The sequence below is a fragment of the Puntigrus tetrazona genome, chromosome 4 (assembly GCF_018831695.1).
Source record: "Puntigrus tetrazona isolate hp1 chromosome 4, ASM1883169v1, whole genome shotgun sequence".
Classification (NCBI taxonomy): Eukaryota; Metazoa; Chordata; class Actinopteri; order Cypriniformes; family Cyprinidae; genus Puntigrus; species Puntigrus tetrazona.
In genome coordinates this window covers 1,708,798-1,731,734 of record NC_056702.1, presented here as the reverse complement: position 1 = coordinate 1,731,734, position 22,937 = coordinate 1,708,798, and the positions used below count along the sequence as shown (strand labels likewise).

Sequence of the window (22,937 nt, the reverse complement as noted above, 5' to 3'; positions counted from 1 at the left end):
AGCACTGCCATCCAGTGGTTAACACTGGGAATGGATTTCAAGAATAAAAAACAATGCTGAGAATTTATTAATTTGAAGACAAAAGTGGAAGCTCAATTCAAGTTTCACTTCAGATACAATATAAAATACAAACAACATTAACATTTCTTGTCGGATATGTAATTTGGCATTCAAGGTCAGGATCATTAGTCATCCCAGCTCTTCTGTATATTGTCAAAATAAAAGAATTAAAAGCCCGTCACTGAGAGCAAGTAAATAAACATTTCCCCAAATTGCTATTTAAAAAGTAAATATGACTTATGCTTGTTCATAGCTGCATTACAAGGTCATAAAGAACACCTGCCAATAACTGCTTCGTAATTTAGAAAAAAAAACCTTGCAGTGTGTACCCTTTCAAACTAATTTACATTCACGAATAACTATAGTTTTTCTTGTATGATAAATACAAAAAAATATGTATAAAAACCCAGTGGAACAAGATCCATTTTGACAGTTTCAAGTCATAAATATCTCAGTGTTTAAATTTTAAAAATGTTCCTCAACTAAAATGACTTTCTGTGCTTTGTCTGTATTTGCGTTAAGGTTGCAAGTAATGCGACAGTACAATGCATCTCAAAAAACATGCAACATCACAAGAATGTTATAAAAAAAAAAAAAAAAAAAAAAAAAAAAAAAAGTATTTTTCACATCCCAAGGCTTGTGCAGTGCTTTTCTGATAACGTGACATCTCATTCCCCGAAGATCCAGAGTACATTCACTCCCGAAAGACCCAGATTCACTCTCCTGGTATACCAAAAAAAAAAAAAAAGAAAACGGAGGAGCTTCAGCATAACACATACTTTTCAAGATTCAAAGAGCAAACCAAAAACAGATACAGCTCTTCTAGCAACAAAATTCCTTAAAACCGAGCAAATCACAGATAACACTCACCCCAGCATGCCAGACTCCTTGGTTTTGATAATGTAGAGGAACATCAGGATGGTATGAAACAAGTTATTTCTGCCCTGTGGAAACACAGTCAAGCATGAGTTACAGTAAAGGTACTCCACTGTAATTACAGTCGGAGAGCATGTTCTTACCTTAGGCAAGCTGTAGATGTGGCCCTGGTAGACGAGCTGATAATGAGGAGGGTTTGTGCTACTTTGATGAATGCAAAACAGGTTCTCATTGGACACGTCTATTAGAAATTCACACATAAAATGGGAGAGCCGTCGATTAAACAGGCAGAAAAAAAGGGTTACAGTTAATATAAAAAAAAATCTCTATATAAAACTAAAACATAAAAAATGTTTTTATGTTAAAATAACACCGGTATTGCAACACATGGTCCATGCAAACCTGGTTTATCTGGTGTTTGTATAAAATGCTGAGACGTAAAGGTCTTTCCATCAGGGTACTTAGGATGTGGAGGGAGCCGGGAGTCCAGGTATGTGCACAGCACATGCATCAGGATCTGTGTGGGTCATAAAGTCTTGGAGTCAATGTGGAGCAAACATAAATGCAATGCATCAATGATATTTGTAACAATTTCCTGTAAACTGCAAGGCATTGGTAACATGGCATTGAAACGCTGAAAACACGCACTGCAGAGTCTGTCGGAAGGTCTGTGTCCCATTTCCGGTTCTTGAGATCTCCTCCTCCGTTCCAGCGGAAAGAGCTCATGCAGCCGCTGTGGGCTAATTCTGCAGGAGATACGGACCAGCACACAGTAGCATCATGATACAGGACTTGCATGGTATTCTGCTCAATCCCACTTGTGTATTCTGCTCACCCTTGATTCTCTCCATGAGATACTCCTGGTTTGGGGTGACGTCCAGATACTGTACGATAGCATTGAGGGTGGGGATAGCAGAAGCTTTGACCACAGCTGCTTGTTTGAGACTGCTGATGCTGGCCTCTTCGTGAAACAAGGGCAACAGAAGTGAGACTTAAAAACTTCTACAGCTAAATGTCTTTGGCAGAAAAGATGATTACCTCCGATCTGGAGCTCAGGGCAACCCATCCTCCTGAGCTGACTGTTCACGGAGTCGATCTCTCTGACTAGATGAACTAGAATGGTGTCATTGATCCACTGGAAGTGTCAAGTGAATAAAGATTTAGTCTGAAAACCAATAATCTATTAAGTAAATATAAATGAATAATAATAATATTAATAATGATACGGAAACCTTTTTTACTATTAAAGAATAATCATGTAATACTAAAAATAAAAATGCATAATAAAAGTTGAATTTAATACAATAAAAAATACAAGTTAATAAATAGTCAGTTAAGAAAATAAATAATTAAACACTAAATAAGCAAAGGATAAATGTTTACTAACGACAACAATAGTGATTATTCTTTTCTATTATTACTTAAAAATACGTAAATACTGAACTATAAAAACAAATATGATATATAATTACAAAATAATATATTTTTCTATTATTATGAATATGTACATAAACTCAATTTATAAAACTTATCTGAACACATGCACGCGCACAAAAAATAATGGACTCACGTTTCTCAGTTTAGCAGTCCAGCTGTCGATACTATCCGTCACCACACGACTTGTTGTGATTCGTGCCCAGACCTGTAACCAATTCAAAATCTCTTTACTGAGCTCTTTACTAAAGATGATTTAAAATCTTGTCATTAAATTAGATCCTCGCCTCTTCAGCAGCTTGTTTAGAGCCCAGCTCCGTGTCGTCTTTGTGGGCAGAGGGTGCCTGTGAACGACAGGCCGGCTGATACTGAAACTTCCTCAGGCTCTGTGCGTAATCTCCCACCGAACGACTGTAGTTCCAGAAAGATGGACTGTGTCTGGGAGACGTTGACTCTGGACTCCCTAAATAAGACAATGCAAAGAAAATATCATACCACTGCTGAGCACAGCCACAATTAGATTTTTGTCCGAGCAGGACTTACCCAGCTGACTGCGGTGGCTTTTTTCTTCCTCTGTACGTAAAAACTTCTCCAAAGTCTTCAGGTCATCGATGTAGTCCTCCTTGCCTCCGGGTGAATTAAAGACTGAAGGAGATGTGCGGTACCGAGCGCGGAGACTGGTGCCTTCTGCAGGACCGAGGTTGCCTGGGTATGGAGAAGAACTTGGAGACGGACTATAGTTTAACACCTGCAAACATAAGAAGTAGTGGGTGTGTGAACAGAATGAATAAAATCAACAAAACAATTTCAGCATTTGAAGCACTCAACCTTGCCGAATGCCATGGAGGGTGAGAAGGGTCCTCCTGCTGATGAAGGGCTGCTCAGAGGGGGACTGAACCCAGACACACAGCTGGGGGAAAACTTGGGGCTGGTGCTTGAGGGTCGTGCAGGACTGAAACTGAGTACATTCTGTCCCTGCAGGGGAGATGACTGGATTGACACGGGAGCTTCCTTCTTTTCTTCTTTCTGAGGTGGAGAGGCTTGAATCCCTGCGAAAAACCAAACCTGGTAAGTTCATACATACATACAAATATATAATCATTGTTCATTTTATGAAACTCATTTTATTACATTTATGTTAATGTTTGTGGTTGCTACTATTTTTGTAAGCAATCGCGGTATTCTTGAGCAAAACAGCTATTTTTGTAATCAGCGCCCAAAAATGAGAAAGAACCAAGCACTGAGTTTCATTCATTAATTAAATTAAGATACAGGGCAGTTGAAATGTGTTGTGGCGAAAGCAATGGTCTTCTCAGTGAAGTAAATGAAGCTTGAGAAGCAGAGTTTATAATGTTAAGCTAAGACTTTATTGTACAAATCAACAAAGTCTCTGTCCATCCAGATACTCATACTTATAGCTTGTTCTTATCTTTTTTTAACCATAAATTGGTAATCCTTTTTTTCTTGTCTGATTCACTAATTTCTACAATTAATTAATGGTCATCTGACCCGTTTTTTAAAATGAAATCAGCATTATTTTTACCCAAAAGACAATCCCAGATGCCAGTTAACTCACCTGAGCCCTTGAGCCCAAGAAGTCGATGTTGTCCTGGACTCACAGTGATCGTGGATGGGGCCATAGTGTATTTGAAATACTTCCAGAAGTCAAAAAGTGCATTGAGACTGAACAGGGAAGCCAAGACAAGCTCTGTCAAAAAAAAAAAAAAAAACAGTCAGATGAAAAGCAAACTAGTAGATCACTCACACGCTTTGAGCTCTAATTATACACGTACCAATATACCAGATGGGCCAGTAGGTTATGTTGTAGTATCTGCTAAGAAGCTTCCCAGACCTAAAAGACAAGGTGACTTGGTTATCTGTGGTTCAGAGGGCACTAAAGCACATTAGGGTCTAATAGGGCATGTCTGTGTCTCACATCTCAGTATAGATCATCCCCGCCAGAGACATATTCAACACGGCCCATGCCAGGACAACCTGCCGTGCCTGTTCCTCCCTCCTCAGCTTTATGGTTTTGTCGATGAGGGAGGTCATGCCTTCCTTTGATGGTGTCATATCTACACTTTATCCTCTACCAAACCACACGCTGAGAAACAAAAGTAGAAACACACAATATCAGCAGGCACATGAAGGCATTACAAAGCATGCTCCAATAAGACAATAAACCTTTTGTATCTAAAGAGAATAAATCTATTCAATACTCAGTTGTCATTGTGTCAGCTTGTTCGTGTTATTATCCATGTTAGCCAGCTGTAATGTTAAATTACACTATATGAGGCTCAATAGTTACATGCAATGTGCACTTAAGAAAAACTTCCACTGTAAACTCTACACTGAGACTGCTGGAGAACTTCCACGACAAATAATAAAACACGAAGGAATATACTGGGATTTTTTTAGGGGTAAAAGTTTCTTAACTCTCCACAAATACATTTATTTAACCTGATTTGATACGTACTACCTTGGTATCAGCCCTCCATAACGCGGTAAAATAGGGAGCGTGAAGTCAGAAACGCAAAGGAATACCAGCAGCAGAGTGAAAGAGGCAGCAAATAAATTACTGTCGAATTGCGTTTCAAAATAAAAGTCTCTCACGTGATCTTTTCACGAACCATTACACAGGCACGTGTAGGTTAAACATTTCTAAACTAAACTAAGAAAATATTTTTAAATGTATTATCATTCATGGCTTTACCAACATTTCTGTATGTATGGACACTGTATGGAGAATTATCATAAAGGTGCAACTGGTTTTATTTGCATAATATAAATCGTATGTTGTTTAAAAATAGTCTTAAAAAAGTAAAAATAATTTAATATATGATACAAATAGTTATATATTTAAGGATGTCTGATAGAACTCCCTGCAACCCATTTTCTAAGCACCAGGGGTCAGCAAAGAAGCTGTTCAACCCAATATTATCAATTGTGAATAACTTGACTTAACTTTGAACTTAAAGTATAAAGCCTCGTGCTTATAACCTCAGCTGCGTCCAGTAAAAGAAAAGAACAACTTAAACACAGATTTTACTTTTCAAATTGAGATTTATTTAATTGAATGTCCGATTGGTCCAAATGAGGTAAGTGTCCTAGGGCAAAAATAAAAATGAGGGTATTGCTGAAATGCAATGTCTTTGGATATTTTTAGGTGTGTTGGTGAAACAAAGAGTGGCTCTTTCAAGTGAATTCAAACAAAATTAAAAACAATATTTTGTATCTAAACGTTGCCCCGGTCTTACATCCACCGCCTGGTAAGACAATACATTTATAGCTGTATGGTGAGTGTGTATCTGAGAAGTTACTAAAAGAACAAACCTGGAGGATTTACCTGTAGGGTAACTAACTAGTTGAGGAACTTCAACATCTCTTTTTAATCCAACTACTCCTCTATAAACTTCTGACTTAAGTAGGCTACTGTGAGGTACTGTGACTGTGGGCAGGAACATCATTTAAAAACGATGAAGGAGTTTCATAACACAAAGAAAAACAGCTAGAAAAAGAACTCAGGCAAGAGTTAAGTTAGATGACATTAAACACAAATGAAGCAAAACTGTTCATGCAAATATCTGCAAGTTAACGCCAAGGCACTTCATGCGTGAAAATGATTGACAGTGTAAATGCAAAGAGAAAACAGAAATGAAAACACGTTCAATAATTGTGATATAGCAGCAACATGGAAACCGGATTTAAGATCAAGCCTATGCATCAGCTCTTTTTTCTTTTTTCCTTTTCTTTTAGCAGCACTGGAACACAAGTTCAAACACTTACACAAAAATAAAAGAATGGGAAGAACACAAAATGAACGTAAGGATATAATAGCACACAAACTTAAATGTGTTCAAATAAGTGAACGATGAAAATGAACATTGTTTGAAAAAAAAAAAAAAAAAGAATAACACGGAGCTCATTTGCATAGTTGTGTTGGAATGGCACGTCCGTGGCAGCTCAACACATAACATATTTGAAGTAAACTTTTCAAACACCTCACACCTCTTGAGTTGCTTTTAGGTCCACTGACTGGAGAAACCAAAAGTGCAAGAACAGACCGAGGAAGAAATAGAAAAGAAAACTGCATAATTTTTCAAAATATCTTTTTCCTATATATGAGAAACGTTCAAGTAGATGACTGATATTTTGAGAAAATAAAATAGTGATTTAATGAAATTTGATGATGTCCTATCTATATTGACATGAATTCCACACAACTAAAGTAAAACGCAACCAATCTTGACATGTCAAACCTCGCCATTTCTATTGGCAGTTGACTGTTGGATCAGTTACTGGTCTAAATTTATTGGTCTAAATTTAAAACTATTACCCGCAAAGCACACCTAATATGGGAAACCAGCCCCAAAACAAAAATAACTTAAGAAAAACTATGCAAAAAAATAAAACCCTTTAGAAACGATTCGCCCTCCTCTTGTATACCATGGATAACCAGTGAGAGGTGATATCTGAAAGTGCATTTGTATCGTGTCTTTGCTGAGGAGGATTTTCAGACTCCCAAATGATTAAATCCCTCCAGCATAGCAAGTGTCATTGACCCAAAAAGTGATGGCGTTTAAACAGATCAAACGAGCAAAAAGCATCATGCTTAATCATTACAGAGCATTCCGGAACCACTCATATTTCACGTGCAAAAACTTTCCATCCGCATTCTTCCATTCACCTCTTTCCTTCCTTCCCTACCTCACCTTTACTCCACTTTTGCTACATGCTTAGTGTCCATCTGAAATTGTCGTGCGAGCTGTGATGGCCATTATGCATGGATAGAAACCGTTTAACATATTCTTATATGCTTATTTCATGCAATAACATTCACCGTAAATAATCCCTATAATAAAAGTTACTTATACCCGGAAGTAACTCATCAGATCATTGTATTTCTATCTCTACGATAAGCAAACAGATCCCACTGAAAGGAGTGACGGATGTTACTATCAATTCTGTAGAATAGCATTATCGTGGGATCGCATGCATCCTATGTTATATTTAAAAAAAAAAAAAAAAAAGACAATTACTAAGCAAATACATTTTGTAAGATAAAAATAATATTTTGAACAATAACAGGTATTATTATTATAATTATTAAATAACCACATAAATTATAATAATAATTATAACACAGTTGCATATGATAGCCAAGACAGATGTATGCTCTTTGTTGAGCAATATGCAACGTACTGCATTATTGAATCATGGTTTGAGGCCAATTCAGTTTAATTCAAGTATGTTTTAAATTGCCACCGCCTGCAGACATGAGACAGCAGCAGCAGCTGTTTCCCTCCGTTATAAAATATCAAGCTTGTGTTACGCGCATATCACCATGTGGCTTTGAAATTAATCTTAAATACAGTAACAGTAATAATTGAATCTTTGGTAGAAACCGGCATCATAAGTTGACGTCACGGACATCTGTAGGGGTGCAGGACATGTTTTGCGATTGCAACCCTTTGCTGCTGGCTCTGCCCTCCTGCTGCTGCTGATGCTGTTGTTGACTTTCTTTCAGGCTGTTGGTCAGTAGCTGCTCGATCTGCTCTTGACAGGACTTCAGACAGTCCTGCAGGAAAAAGAGAGAAGAAGAAGAAAGCAAGGTAAGGACTACGCACATCAGTGTCAGTCTCAGATGGTTCTGCATACTAAAAGTTTTTTTCTTTCAACAGAAGCCACTGATTCCAAAAATCAAAACGCTTTTCACCTAAAAATACGGGTCATCTATGGCTTCATGAAAGACATTTCACATCAATGGAGTCTTGTGTAATAAGGCGTTTTAGATTATAAAAATATGTTCTTAACACACACAAAAAATAATAATAATAATAATTTGTTTTAAGAACTGTTGGCTGAAGATCTTTAGGGTCTTATACTCCTTTTGAAACCTTTATTTTTATGAGACTCTGCACAGGAGATTTTCCAAACACTACAATTCTGCTGTTGAGTAATTTATTACATTAATAATTTGTCAATGATTACCGTAGTAAAGTTAACTAGACTCAAAAACTGTACGCGGGATCTACTCTCAGAAATTGCTGGTACGTTTCACAATTGACTGCAAGCAACACTGAATTGAACATGACATTTTGAAATAGAAAGACTGATCTAGTACTTTCTTTTGCTACAATAGTCTTTGTATGGTTTCAGATTCACTAGCCCCCAAACACCACATAAAATAGAGCTGTTGATGTTCTCATGTTGGTCAGACAGATTGTTTCCTGTCTAAATGGGCAGCTCTTAGCCAAAATGAAGCTGTAAACAATACACTCTTAAAGATGTACATTCTTTATTTGCATCAACGGTTCCATGGGACCATTCAAGGTTCTTTATACAGAAAAACAGGTTCTTAGTTTTTTAAACGTTCTTCACATTCAGAAAAATTGTTCCTGGAATGGTTCACTGAAAGGTTCTTTGCATAACAAAAAATTGTTCTCAGCCCCGAAAACGGCTCTTTCAAACAATAAAACATTGGTATTTCTGCAGAAATATGGGAGGTCTGACGAAACGATCACGTATCAAACTCTCAGCATAATTAAAACCTTTTCTTTCCCCAAACCGAATCACACAGCCACAACAGGCCTTGTTGTCCTGACAACTACAGGCTCAGGAAGAAATGGTTGCTAACGTTGGCATGTGGTGTTTTTTCCAGAACTTAAAATGCAGAAAAAAACTTAACACATTACATTGAGGAGAGAGAAAAGAATGTGTTAAACCTTATGAGTGTATGCGAGGAGTTTAAATAGGGCGTTCACTCTCTGGGTCCAATTCAAAAAAGTTTTACTGTGAGACTTTCAAAACAGCCTGAAGCCAAGATGTGTAAGTTTGTGTAAGAGCCTGAGTGTGTGTGTGTGTGTGTGTAACATTGCGCTTTAATCCACAGATGTGGTTGAGAGGCCTGTGTCTCGCCACAAGTATGCAGCTCTGAAAACACTTCACCATTGCTGCAGTGAACACACAAAAACTCATTCATAAAATGACACATATCTCCATTTCCATAAAGTCATGCATGAATGTCCTGCACACGCACATGTCTGCTATGTCCGCCGTTTGAAACAGACAAAATTGGCAATGCTAAACTACCATTTAAAAAGTCTCTAGGACTGTTTTCCTTAACCAGGGGGCCTTAGCATACTTAAGTGTTTAAATAATTTATTTTTAAAATACTAAAATAATCAGATCTAAATTAAAATTATATTTATTTATTATTCATGCTTTATCATTTTTACTTGTTGTTGGTCTTCATTACATAGGGAATCAGGTGGTTTATTAGCTTAATATATCTTTGGATGTTATATTAAATTAAAAATATCAACAAAAATGAATAAAAAGTACAAAACAAACCAAAAAAAACAAAACTGTATTTCAATTATATTAAAACAACACTACTTCAAATAAAATAGATGAACCCTAAGCCGTGTCCCGTCCCAACTTCCTTTTTTAATAGGAAAAAAATAAATACAGAAAATGGGTCACCAGGAAGTTGTTCTTTCATAAAATGTCACAGAATGAATAGATTACTGTACAACTAAACAAACAAACTATGGCTAATCCTGAATGGTCTTGAATGGTCATTTGCCGAGAATTAGTTTCGCTTCTTTTTCACAGTACGCAGACGCTGGACACTTACCACCTCAGTGTGGGTGATTTTAGCCAGCAGCTCCGTCAGACTGTCCCCCCACAGATTTTGGTCGCTCTGGTCAGGCTGAAGGCCACATACTGCTGCCCCCACACATCCTGTGGCGATCATGGAGGGAGGGTACATGGTGAAGCTGTGATCTGAGGAAAAAACAAGCACACACACACATCCCGAAACATCAATGACCTGGTCAGTACATTCTCTAGAGCATTACTCACCTGTGAGAAACGTCAAAGCAACTTCCCAGAAAACAGTTGTGATAATGCAGTCTGATTAAGGAGTCTCACTGCATCTTACATCTGCTTTGAATTCCAAGCAAACCTGAACCTGACGTTCACACGCTCTCCGGTTTCAGACCTGTTTTAACATCGCCGCTTCCCTTAAATCGTCCTGCAGCTGCGAATGAAAAGTGAGGAGAGCCTTCCTTCTCCTCCTACTCCCTCCCTTCATCTCTCAGAGGGCTCTGAGGTTTCCAGGAACTACTCCCCCTCTTCCTCTGCCTTGAGATCCTGAGAACGGGCCCTCGGTTTTCAGTCAGAGAGGAAAGCCTCGTTTCATCTGCTTTCTTGGTGTTAGCGTGCTGCTTATTTCAGGACGCAACGGTCATCCTTGAATAAACACCCTACACTCGACTGACTGCCACAGTAACGCAGCTGTGCAGTAAACCAACATTCCTGACTTGAGAAAAATTTTAAAGCCAATGAGAAAAACCCCAGAAACATTTGCAATAGCTCAAAAAGGCTCCTCCGTCTTGGCTCGCGTTCAGGCCTCAGCCTCTTGAACAGATGCAGGGCCGCAGAAACACACCCAGTTAAATATACAAAACTTTTATATAGACACAAATAACAAGGCAGAAAGCATCATAACACATTCACATCATACGGCTTTAGCACGGTAATGGTTATGTTTCTGCTTATACAGACACATTTCGGACAAATGCAGTCAGGTCCTACCTGTTGCACAGAGGGCGATGAAGGTTTGCGCGTGTTTGCGGATCAGCGTCAGTCTGTCTTCAGGGTAGGGCAATTTGTGCAGAATGTGTTCGATAAAGTCAAGTGGGGTGATGGCAGCCAGGTTCCATTTCAATTTACTAAGAACCACCAACTCCCACTCCAACAGAGAGACAGAAAAAGACAGAAACCAAACCAAAAGTTATGAATATTATGAGTTATGAGTGGCAGGACATTTGCAGTTCAGATTGTGACTAGTGAAATTAATTTGAAGTATAGATCTACATGCACTCTGCTAGCAATTACATTGTTTAGTACATCACAAGCCATTTGGCTTATTGGCTCATTTTGCAACCAATGAGATTGCTTGAACAGCATTTAAATAGTCTGGTTCAGTGTTTACTGCAAGCTAACTGACCTAAATCCACAAATTATATTGTGTAAATACCATAGTATATGTATATTCAGTGCCACAGTATCATAAGCGGATATCATCACTCCATGTAGTGTATTTGACTTGATCACTGCAGTCTATTTTATTGCCCTCTAGTGTTTCAACTGTGCAAAGTGTGTCAATCTTGTGTGGTAAAATCCAATCACATGCCTTACTCACACTCGACTAAAATGCTTAAGAATGCAGAGATGTACCTTATAACAGAAGTTGTGACATAAATCAGCACTGACACTGGCATTCAAAAAGTCTAGGCTGTGTTTCTGTGTCACTCAACACTTGTGATTCTTCAAAACGGGGGAGAAATTAGTCAAGTTGCTCTTTAAATATGGTTCTGTCTTGCCCAAAGGGACACTACAGTAGTAAAAATAAATCAGGTTATCATGCAAAGCTCCACCCCTTATCTTTGATCTCCACCAACCAGATGCTGCATTCCATGCACACGCTCAACTTCCTTCCTCGCACGTGCCCGGCTGGTTTTGTTTCGCCTTCCGAAGCTGCTTTCTGAGAAACTCTTTAAGAACAGATACACGAGGGGAAAACCAGTCTAAAGTGTGAGCTCTACACCCTTATTGTGCATGTCTTGGTGAGTGAGTGAGAGAGATTTAAAGTGAGTGAAGACTCTGGCGAGAAAGGACACCAAATCACCAATCGCCAAGACTCCTAAAGCCACCTCCTACTGGATGCTTCAGTTTGCTGATGATCTGATCTTTCCTGCTCTCTCTTTACAATATCCAAAACCTCTAGAAATAATTTAAATGTAGACACTAACAGTGTTTTACCAGCTTACATTGGATAAGAAAAAATGTATGATGTAAGTCTTTGCCAATTTATGGAACAACCAAATGATCAAAACTGTTCCCGTGCTGATCAGAGAGGAAAAATCAAAAGTGTATTTCATCACAGCTCAACCCAGAAGACTGTTCAACATCAAGAACAACCATCAGGGCACCAAGGAATCTAAAGTCACTTCCCCAAAATCTAAATTTCATAATAATATGCTGAATCAGCAAATCACAAGCCTATGGCTATATATACTCTAAAATATATAATCTGGGGTGTGTATTTTAGAATTACAAAACAGACTTCTTGTCTTCAAGGCTCTTACCAGCAGTTGTTGAGATGTAATGGAGTTGTCTGTGTACATGCAGAGCTTCCTGGCCGACAGCGGTTGGCAAGCTTTTAATTTTGAAGCCAGGAAAAGACACACAGCCCCTAAGAGCTGTAGATAACATTTTCTCGTAGGAACTGCAGCTAAAAATCTGTCCAGGTAGTTCATAGCCAAGGGAAAGACATCCTCTTCACATTTCTCCTCTTCACAAACCTACAGGGACACAACAGAACTCACTCAAATTTTAAATAATCAAGGCTGTCTAATAATTAGCATTTATTTAACATTCGTATGCCCTTGCTACAACTTTCTGTTGTTGTTAGCCCGATGCTCATATCCAATTTTGTGTATAATGATTTATATAGGTGTATTTTTATCTATAGATACTATTTACAGCTTGTACAGTGTGTGCTTACTGCTACTTCCCGAGAAAGAGTAAGTTTCCAGCAGTAAATATGTTCATTCATTTAAGCAGGGTGTGCTGTGAAACCAAGGACGCCCACACATGACTGCTTTGGAGATTCGTCACGTAAAAAAAAAAAAATATTATTTAGGTAATGTCAATGACAGCATATAATATCGTCTATATGTATCGCATTAAACTATATCTGATAATTATTATTCTGCTTTAATGAACTAAAATACATTTAAATCGACGGTTCTTAACATGGCAGCACTTTCGCACCGAACAACTCAAAGGCTGCTTCAAAACTTCTCAAATAATACATAAGTTCATAATACTATTCATGCGTGTAAATAAAGCAAAGACCCGTCTAATAAAGGATATCTTCAAAAAAAAAATACTGAAGCGTTTTACATTAAATTGACATTTACATCATACACAATCGAGAAGTGTGAGATTGCAGTATTGCATTTCCTGCTGATTTCCTGATCAAATTTTTTCTTTGCACATTTATTAGCTATACATGTACGTTACGTGCATAGAAGTGTGAGCGAATGTTTTCTTGAGTTTGATTGTCTGCATTGTAGTAAAACGAATGCATGCCAAATTCAAGCTATACTTTAGGCATTTCCTACAGCTTATTATACATTATATAATACATTTAACACAGTCGAAGCAAACCGTTTTAAGTAGCCTAACAAAACTTTAACTACAAACCTCCAACATCCACGTCGCGACCATCCGCCTCATAAAAGGCTGAATATCCTTCTGTACACATTTAAAATAGGGTCCCTGCGGAACATATCTGTCCTCCACTGTTAAAAGACTTTGCAATACTCTTTCATCGCACAAGATGTTGGGATCTCTCTGAGCTCGCGTGACCGCGTCCTTTTCCAAGCAAAAAAGTTCCATGTTTGGGCTTTTCTCGGTGATGCTAACTAATATAACCACCTCACAGTGCCAGCTGCATGTGGCTGTGCCTATGCAAAAAGGACGCCTTGTGCATCAACACAACTCGTCTGCACTGTTTTTCACTTTTTACATCACGGAGGCTGCGATCCCAAGCATAAATCTTTCCTTCTGAGCTACAGACACAGATGAAGCAGAACAACTTTTCTTACTGCATGACCACCCAAAAGGCAATGTCAGTCCCTCCCTCCTCCTGCTCAATTCACGTTGCAAAAAATGCTCAAATTCTCTTCTTCCTGCCCAGTCATTGCAAATGCACGGCATTCTAGCCAATCCTTAAGTAAACCTCTCTTCAACCCATCAAAAATACATTTAGTACAAGTCCCGGGCGGGATAATTATAGAATAGTTTACATGCATGACATAGCCTACAATGACACATGATATGATTTTTTTTCCTTTTTTTTCCTTCTGAATATTATTTCCCCTCACGTGCAGATACACATGTCATGTGCACTCATTTTATTCGCTATTGCCATTTACTTGCATCCTTTCAAATACCCCATCTTTAAATTTACTGAGTGCATTTCCTGCACAGTTCACATGCATGATTTGTACATTACTCAAACTTAACGCGTGCAATAAATAGGTTTAGTGTAATGCATTTAAAGTCTCACAAACCAAGCAGCTCTTAGTAATGCACAGTGGAAATACCTAACGCACACCTACGTTCATAGTTTATCACAAAATGACATAGAACGATATGTCCCACATTGATGGTACGAACAACAAAAAGTTTCATGACACAACGACAAAGCCTTTTGAAAGGGGAAGTGACAAGTTGGGCTTGACGGATTACATAACAGTGTAATACCAATAGCCAAAAAAAGCAAGAAAACAGCTTGAATTGACAACTTTTACAGGATATCGAAGACATCATTGCCATGCTTAAGATTAGGTGGCTAAAAACATATGACATGCTTTCCTTCATCTAAAATGTATGGTCATCCAGATAACAATATTTTTATGAACCACACCTGTCTGTCGGTCTTTCTCCATAAAACAGATGTTTGTTAGTAAGAAATAACTGACGGATTAACCATGTGTTACAGCCCTGAGAAATGAAACCACAAATAAATGATAGGCTGCCGCCTGCCAACCCACAAACCAACACATATATTCATTAATTATTTGATCATAACAGTCTGTGACAGGTGATGAAGTAACACTTGAGTAACACCCACATTATTCTAATGAATAGCTAAAAAGGTGTCTTTTGTGTTTATGTTTATTTTAGAGTTAGTATGAAATGTTCGTTGTAAATGGAGTAAAGCCTGCCATATCTCAGCCATAATGATGACGAGATCTGATAACAGGGACTTTTGTTGTCTGACATATTTCACGTAAATACTGCATTGCTTAAACTTCTGTGTGTTGAACAAAGTTGTAGACAAACTACACAAAACTACAGATAAACAGGAGCTATCATACAAAACATACAAAATTTCTACACAGCTGTCTCAAATAGACATGCGCCCAGTTGATAAATGACTGAAATATTCCTCTGTTAGTAACTAACATGGCAACAGAATGAGTCACAAATTGTTTTGGCCAAGCAGTGGGTCTAATCGCATACTGGAATTTCATTCAAACCCAAAAGCATCCTTCTTGTGAATTAATTAGAGACGTTAATTCAGTGGCATCCTACAGGACATTGGCAGGGAGAGGAATTCCGGACATTAAAGGAATAGTTCACACAAAAATGAAAATTTACTCACCCTCTAACCATCCAAGAGTTTGTTTCTTCATCGGGACAGATTTGGAAACTGTTTGTGAGAAATAAATCCATCATAAGGGTGTTTTAACTTTAAACTGGTCTATAATCCATAATAACAAATCAACCAAGATATTTGTTTGTGCCATTTTTTGGACTGTTATAAATTGTGTTTGGTACTTGGTCTGCCAAGACAAGACGACTTTTTCCCTGCAGTGAAATAAACAATGGAAGTAAGTTAAAGAACATCTTAAAGATGAATTTGTTTCTTAAAAACATGCAGATTATGTTAACTGATGGACTGGAGTCATGTAGATTACCTGTGGGCTATTGTGATGTTGTATCATATGAATTGTTAAACTATATAAAAGCATAAATATTTACCTGACCCACTTTATCCTGATATGAATGCATTTGTCCCTGTCAGAGAGGTTTTTGTGTGTGCATCTAGGGTTGTGTGTATGTGTGTGTCTTATGACAACATGTCAGCCCACATCACACTCCAAAGTGGCACAAAGGTAAAGGAATGCTCAGCCGCATGGGAAAATGTGTAGAAGCATGAAATTACCTTGATCCAAAGATTCCTGCTGCATACCGGTTCTGCATACCAGTAGACCACAGAGAGAGACAGAGACAGACTGTTTGTCTCTTGTCTGAGGCAGGTTAAATGTAACATATATATTACTTTACATACATGTTCTTATCACATCAACAGTTGGCAAATTCAGATTTGATGTCCTGCCTTAAGACAGACATAATGAATTCACGGTATAATGAATAATGTCAGAAAGAGTGCATTCACGGTTCGGTACGGACATCTAATAAAGTATTTGTGTTATACTGACCTACAAGTATAATATAAAACTCTTCATTCAGGTGTAGACCTAGCTGCCTACATGGATATCTCAAACATGATATGACATGTAGCTCTGCAAAGCATGTGGGATTAAATGCAATGAAGTTTTTTAACAAAAACATCCCGTGTAGAGAAACATATAGACAAACTGACAATAATAAGTGTTCATTTCATTTTATTTCATTTTATTCTGACCCCTCTTTATGAAAGAGTCAATAAATTGTTCACTCAACTGATTCTTTTAAACTAAAAGAACTAATTGTAACAACAGGTGAGTCACTGAATCGCTTACTCAACCGATTCATTGAAACACACAAATACAATCAAGATTTAAACAAGCGACTGTCACTGCAGCCAACGTTGAATACTTTCCCGCTTTACAGTTTACAGTTACAAGCCTGAATCAAATCTTTATGAGTGAGTCATTGAATTATTCACTGAACTAATTCATTCAAACACAATGATCGAGTAAGAATCTGAATGCAACTGCTGTGCTGCTTTGATTTGTGTAAATCTCTCTATGTGCTTTTAAAATAGTTGAATAGTTTTATGAAAATGGATTAAAGTATTTTTGTTTTACAAAATAAAATGTACAACTTTAATATAAATACATTTCAGGAATGATTAATATACAATAAATACTGTATTTTAGGTCATTGATGAAAACAATATTCACAGACAAAAGAGTTTTCCGTTTTTCGGGGACGATACCTTCACTCATGGGATAAAACCACACCAGGATGCCATCTGGAGTATGGATCGACATTAACACACCTTTATTGGCTTCTCCTGCACGTGATAAGAGAGAAAGAGAGAGAGAAAGAGGGTGGGGTGTCCAGTATAAAAGCAAGTTGGGCTTCAGTCATAAGCAAAGAATCACATAGACTGGATTTCTGGAGAGTGAGATCACATCCTCAATCACATCTCCAAGCAGAGGAAGATCAATAGAAACAACCCTACAATGTGAATTAGACCGCAGTTCACTGAGTGTGTACATTTGCCATCTGCTATTTTTTCAGTGCACTTGATGTCTTTTAGACAGCGTTATAACAACTTATGCATTCGCTCTCCTCCCAGACCAAACAAACTGAAAACGAAGTCTCAGGATTGCACTCATGTAAAGTTCACTTTCTAAGCAGAGGCCCCACTCGTGTGCACAACATGAAGGATACAGTACAGCTGGAAAGATTTGATTAGTCACAGACTTCTATGTGGGTGTGGTCCCATTGTAGCGAGGAAGCTGATTGGTTGTATACACCACTTTGGAATTTAGTCCCACAATAAACAGCACTTGAATGAAGGACAAAAGGAAATGGCCAGGAAGAGACTGACATTCAAACACCAAGACAAAAATCAGCCGTTGTTTTCTAAACAGTGCTCGGATCAAAGCGGACCTCTGATTAGTCACAGACATCAAGCTAGTCGATGCAAAACAGCAGAGGTTGATGCAGAGGATAGATGTTTCTCAGCCCAGCTCTCCGTTCCTGCTGCGTCCCCCCAGCCTTCTGCCACATAAAGGGCCCTCTGTGAGCCCGCTCCAGCTTTACATTCTAATTCTCCTGGCTTATTGCTTTATTGAATTCTACTGCAGAAACACTAGACTGTGCTGATGGCAGCCACAAACCATGAAGAGAGCCGTCATCACTCCAGTGCAACTTCAAGAGAACATTTAACATCAAGGCATGCTGGAGCATTTTCTGACTTGTGTGCTGTTTGTGCCAAACATCTTCACACTGACATGACACGTATGCACTCTTTACAGATTTTGTTCCTTATTTTTTACTTTAGATATATTAAACAAATAAATAATGCAAAGAAAAGTATTATTATTGTTATTATTATTAATAAAAATATACATAAGCATAAAAATGCATAAGTGAAAATAAATGAATAGCTTAAATTATAGATCTACTCATCAATAACTTTCATTAAGGGGTCCATATAGTATTAAATATATAGTATTAAGTCAGTTCAGTGATTTTCCTCATTAAAGCAATAACATTTTTAGCCTGTCATATAACTTAAATCTCTGAGCTCACAAATGCTTGCATTTACAACTATTTTATAGTGAATATGCAATAAACACAATTTAGCTAATAGTCTCTCATGCCAACAGTTTTTTTTTCTAAAGCACTAGCAATCACTTTTGCCTGTTTTTTTCCATTACCTGCCCACATTCATTCCAGTTCATATCTCTGTATCTGCCTTTATCAAAGATTACATAATCCTTCATTCTAACATTCCAGTCTTATCATCAGGAAATGGCATTACAAGAACAAGATCAGCAAAGATGAGAAGGTGATGATCATATCCTCAGATCTTTATTATGTAAACGGTTGGAGAATTCATGTCATGGTGAAAATAAAGGACACACATGCACAGCTCCTCTGCTTTCTAAGAGTGTGCCATAAACCAGCAAAAACATCTAAAATCTCACTTCAAAAAGTCATATAACCAGAAAATAAGCTGAATGTTCTTTGGCCGTCCCACACAGACTTCCCACACCAAAATGGGCAGAGCTGATTTTCCCATGTTTTAGTGAAAAATACTGCAGTGTTTCTAGCATAGAGCACCGTACTGTATCCCTCTCTGATTGCTCAAGAAGACCAGCATAAGTGATGTGTGTTCTGGAGGGCTGATGAGAATGACCACTTCCTAAGACTCATCAAGCTCAAATAATCCATTCCCACACAGACTGCTTGAGTTTATCATCACAGATAGTCTAATAATAACTGATGCCCCCTGGAAAATCTCTGTTGACCTTCTCTGCAAGGTCAAGCTAGAAAAGGTTCTTGACCCTTCCCAGCGACCACTTATTCAGTGAGGAGTAGCAGAAATGTTCCTCCATTGTTAATGATTTTGTTACTTGAAAGTCTGTGAAAACAGGCCTGAAATGACCTACTCATGCTGCATGAGAGAGGGAGAGAGGGAAGGATAAGCAGAAATGAGAGATGTCCCTGATCTTGACACAGTTCTTCCCAGGACTGCAATGGCCCAAAGGGATCAACTTCTCCCTCTGGTTCCGGACACAAGTTCCATGTCAGGAAATATATTATTGGATCCTTAACAAATACATAAACTGAAACTGCTGTAGCAACCTGTTTTACTCCGAAACTGTAAGTGTGAAAAATAATTCACAGGTTAGATGACATATTGAATTTGACACAGATATATATATAGGCCTATCATTACAAATGGTTTAAAAGTATCGTTGGCAAGCCTCATTATAGATGTCAATCACGTAAGAGAAGTGCTGAATCGGGATATTTTTAAAATAGGACTTACTTTGTAAATGAGGTCAAGACTGAGTTTAATGTATAAACACATGCACATCATTTAGCTGACAACCCTGTAGCAGATATTTGGGTAAACAACACAATATGCGCGTTTGCATTATATTTTAGACACGTCAGCATATTCAGTCCCATTCAAAATTTGTTAATCAGACAATTTTTGTTTCGACGATAAGGGTTAATGGTATGTTCATTTAGATTAGAATCTAATTTTGACTACATGTTCCACAATGGCACTTCAATCGTATCATCAGTTTCACAGCCCTGCATGGAATTCTGGAATGGGATTAAAGGCCAAGTTAGCAGGAGTTGTCAACGGCAATGTTTAGTACTTAGGAGTGAATTTGCAAAGAATATTATGCTTTTTCCCATGGCACAATGCATTGCATCACAGTATCTGCTCAACAAACCCAAGGAAGTTGAGAGAGACACCGGCAAATATAAAAATAATGAAAACTGCCGTCAAATGAGTGTGAAACATTAGCAGCTCTTTCAGAGTTACACACGTCTTTTTTTGGCACAAATCATGGAAGCAATAGTTAGAACTTCATCACAGTGTTGGCATGCAAGACTAATCTTGAGGAAAAAGCTCACAGATGCCTTTCAGTTATGCAGCGACAGCTCTGTAAAGACGAATGATATAATGAATAATGACGAATGACCACAGAAATCCATCCCAGGTAACAATATAGCCATAAAAACATTGTGGGAGTATTGTTTTGAAATCTTTTTGAAATGCTAAAGTATTTCAGTTTCTTGTTTTAGGTACTGTTGCATCCTAGCTTCATAATATACCTTACCAGCATGTGCTTTTTTTCAGCTGGAGGCCTATTTGTTTGTAAAGTTATTTAAAAGTTACTACAACATATCTGACAAAACTTTATTTTCACCCAACATATAACGACTATCTTATTGTTTATTTTTAATAGTCTACTCTTAGAATGCTAAAGTGTTCGGTTTTCTTGTAATGATTAGAATGTTACTTAAAGGTTACAACACATTTCTCAGAACATTAATCAAATTAATAACATTTTCTGAAAGTGTTCTCTCAACATTATAAGAACATTGCTGAAAAAAAACAATAGAAGCCTGCCCAAAACATAATAGAAAATGTAATGGACTTAATGGCTTTAATGGGAATTGTATTGGTTTTAACGAAAACTATAATTACTAGCATATCTGCTTGCATGTTTCTAACATTGCTAACATTTTAATATTTTACTAATACGATTTAGCACACTACCAGCATGTTTCTAAAATAATTTTACATTCATGTTTTAACAGGTTGCTAGCGTGATTTCGATAGGCTAGCACATTACTAACATGTTTTTGTTTAGCACATTAACCGTTTCAACACTCACTTTTAGCTGGGATCATGCAAATCACTCTGCAGAAGATTTCTGAAAAAAAAAAAAAACGTCCAGATATCATGGTGAAGATCTTAAGGGTGTGTATATTAACTCAAAAAGGCCCGTTTTAAAAGCATCAGCTTCTGATTGTGAAATTAGGGCTTGGCAGCCGATCAATCAGATGTTGGTGGTGGGAAGTGCAAGCTAAACGTTCAAAATGCACACACACACACACACACAAACAAACCCGAGCAGCTCTTAACAATACACATTTGAAGATAGTTTTGATAATGTCATAACATGGGGATGCTGTAATGTCTGTTGTCTTGGCTCTCGGAGGTGGAATGTGAAGCAGATCAAACGGTGCTGCCCAGGGGCACTTTGGATCACATTGCGTTTTGGGTTGAGGCCCTTCATTCATTTGTGACATTTACAGTGGTTTCAGCCCCTCAGCGTCCCTAAAACAGGGCCCCTCATCTTTCTGGAAAATCCCTGCGAGCATGTGTCTGGCTCCACTTGTGTGTTCTGCGCCGCTGGAGGAAACGGGCCAATTACGGAGGCAAGAACTAAGACTCATATGATGTCATTGCACACACACACACACACACACTCCTCCCTCCTGACTGTGCTGTAACAGACTACAGATGAGATCCAGATGTTTCGTTTACCTGCACCGACAAGATTATGCAACAAAAGTTTGGTAGAAAGACTAAAAAAATCATTGCTTCCAGACCTCATTGCTTGAATACTGGGTTAATGGATTAGTCCTATATCAGCAGCGCTGTGCATGCTTGAGCGGATGGTGGGCTGTCCTGCTCTAGGCAGTGGGCCGTATCAGCAACCGTCATCAGATATCAAAGGAGGTGAAGGACAGTGAGCGGTGAAACTTCAACTGTTTCCCATGAGGCCTGTTTCTCAAAAGAGGATTCTCTATGCTTTTGCTATTTTGAATTTGGAACGTTTTTTACAGTTTAGACACTATTATTTATCTAATGAAAAGCTCAAATCAATCTCTATTTTAATGTATTACATATTAATTTACAAAATCAATAAAATTTTTAGTTTTTTGGTCTAATTAGATCATTTTAAGGTTTGCATTTCAGTGTAAAAACAAAGATTTTTTTTTTTACATTATGTTGGTCAAGCAATAAAAAACAGAAAGATATATCTTGATTAATTTCATTTCAGTTTTAGTTATTATTTATTTTAGAACAGCAAACTAAACTAAATAAAACATTTCATTTTTATTTTGTCTGTATGGTTTTTATTCATGTTATTAAAATTTTTTGTAAGGCAATTTTCTATCAATAAAATAAATGAAAATGATAATTGTTTTAAAAGATTCTCTTTGCTTTTCAGTAAAAAAAAATATTAATAAGTAATAATCTTGTTTTTTTACATTTATGTTAAGTCGATGTTATTTTAGAATATATAGTAATAGAATAATTTGGGTACTATAAACTTCTGTAATTTGTCTTTTTTTATTATTACTATTATTAATATTAGCTTACATTAAAATTTAACTTTTTTGAAATAAGATGTCGTTAATTTAGATAACGTATATTTTACTTACTAACATTTTTTAGGTTTAAAGTTTTTGCTCAGTTAACGCAAAATCACGTGACGATGTAACGGCACGCGGTACACTTCCGCCCTCGTGCGGCGGGCTTTGTCAAATACGCAAGAGGACTCAATTTACAAAAAAGCGAAGTACACGAGCACAGGAAAAAGCGACGTTTGCAACTCAACTCACAGGACTTTGACTGCATCGCGCCCTCCTCTGGCGGGTTTTTCTTCCCCAAGCGTTACATGACGTCACCACCG

The 22,937-nt window shown here is 37.6% G+C and overlaps 2 protein-coding genes across 3 annotated transcripts; both read right to left on the bottom strand.

Moving 5' to 3' along the window:
- Positions 1 to 49: 49 nt before the first annotated feature.
- tmem209 (transmembrane protein 209) lies at positions 50 to 4,952 on the bottom strand. 2 transcript variants are annotated; one of them, XM_043237825.1, is made up of 15 exons: positions 4,850 to 4,952; positions 4,307 to 4,474; positions 4,164 to 4,222; positions 3,947 to 4,078; positions 3,199 to 3,419; positions 2,914 to 3,118; positions 2,658 to 2,833; positions 2,507 to 2,578; positions 1,975 to 2,071; positions 1,772 to 1,897; positions 1,585 to 1,682; positions 1,339 to 1,453; positions 1,080 to 1,177; positions 931 to 1,004; positions 50 to 783 (listed from the first exon to the last, which is right to left on the bottom strand). In XM_043237825.1, the coding sequence occupies exons 2-15, from the start codon at positions 4,441 to 4,443 to the stop codon at positions 729 to 731; spliced, it is 1,665 nt and encodes a 554-aa protein (XP_043093760.1). In that variant the 5' UTR covers positions 4,444 to 4,474; positions 4,850 to 4,952; the 3' UTR covers positions 50 to 728. The 2 variants fall into 2 exon arrangements, with proteins under 2 accessions (XP_043093760.1, XP_043093761.1); XM_043237826.1 differs by having other exon boundaries at positions 4,847 to 4,905.
- Positions 4,953 to 5,413: 461 nt separating this feature from the next.
- On the bottom strand, positions 5,414 to 14,214 carry ccnd2b (cyclin D2, b). Its single transcript, XM_043237827.1, has 5 exons — positions 13,651 to 14,214; positions 12,528 to 12,743; positions 10,972 to 11,131; positions 10,010 to 10,158; positions 5,414 to 7,948 (listed from the first exon to the last, which is right to left on the bottom strand). The coding sequence occupies exons 1-5, from the start codon at positions 13,843 to 13,845 to the stop codon at positions 7,781 to 7,783; spliced, it is 888 nt and encodes a 295-aa protein (XP_043093762.1). The 5' UTR covers positions 13,846 to 14,214; the 3' UTR covers positions 5,414 to 7,780.
- Between the last annotated feature and the right edge of the window lie 8,723 nt (positions 14,215 to 22,937).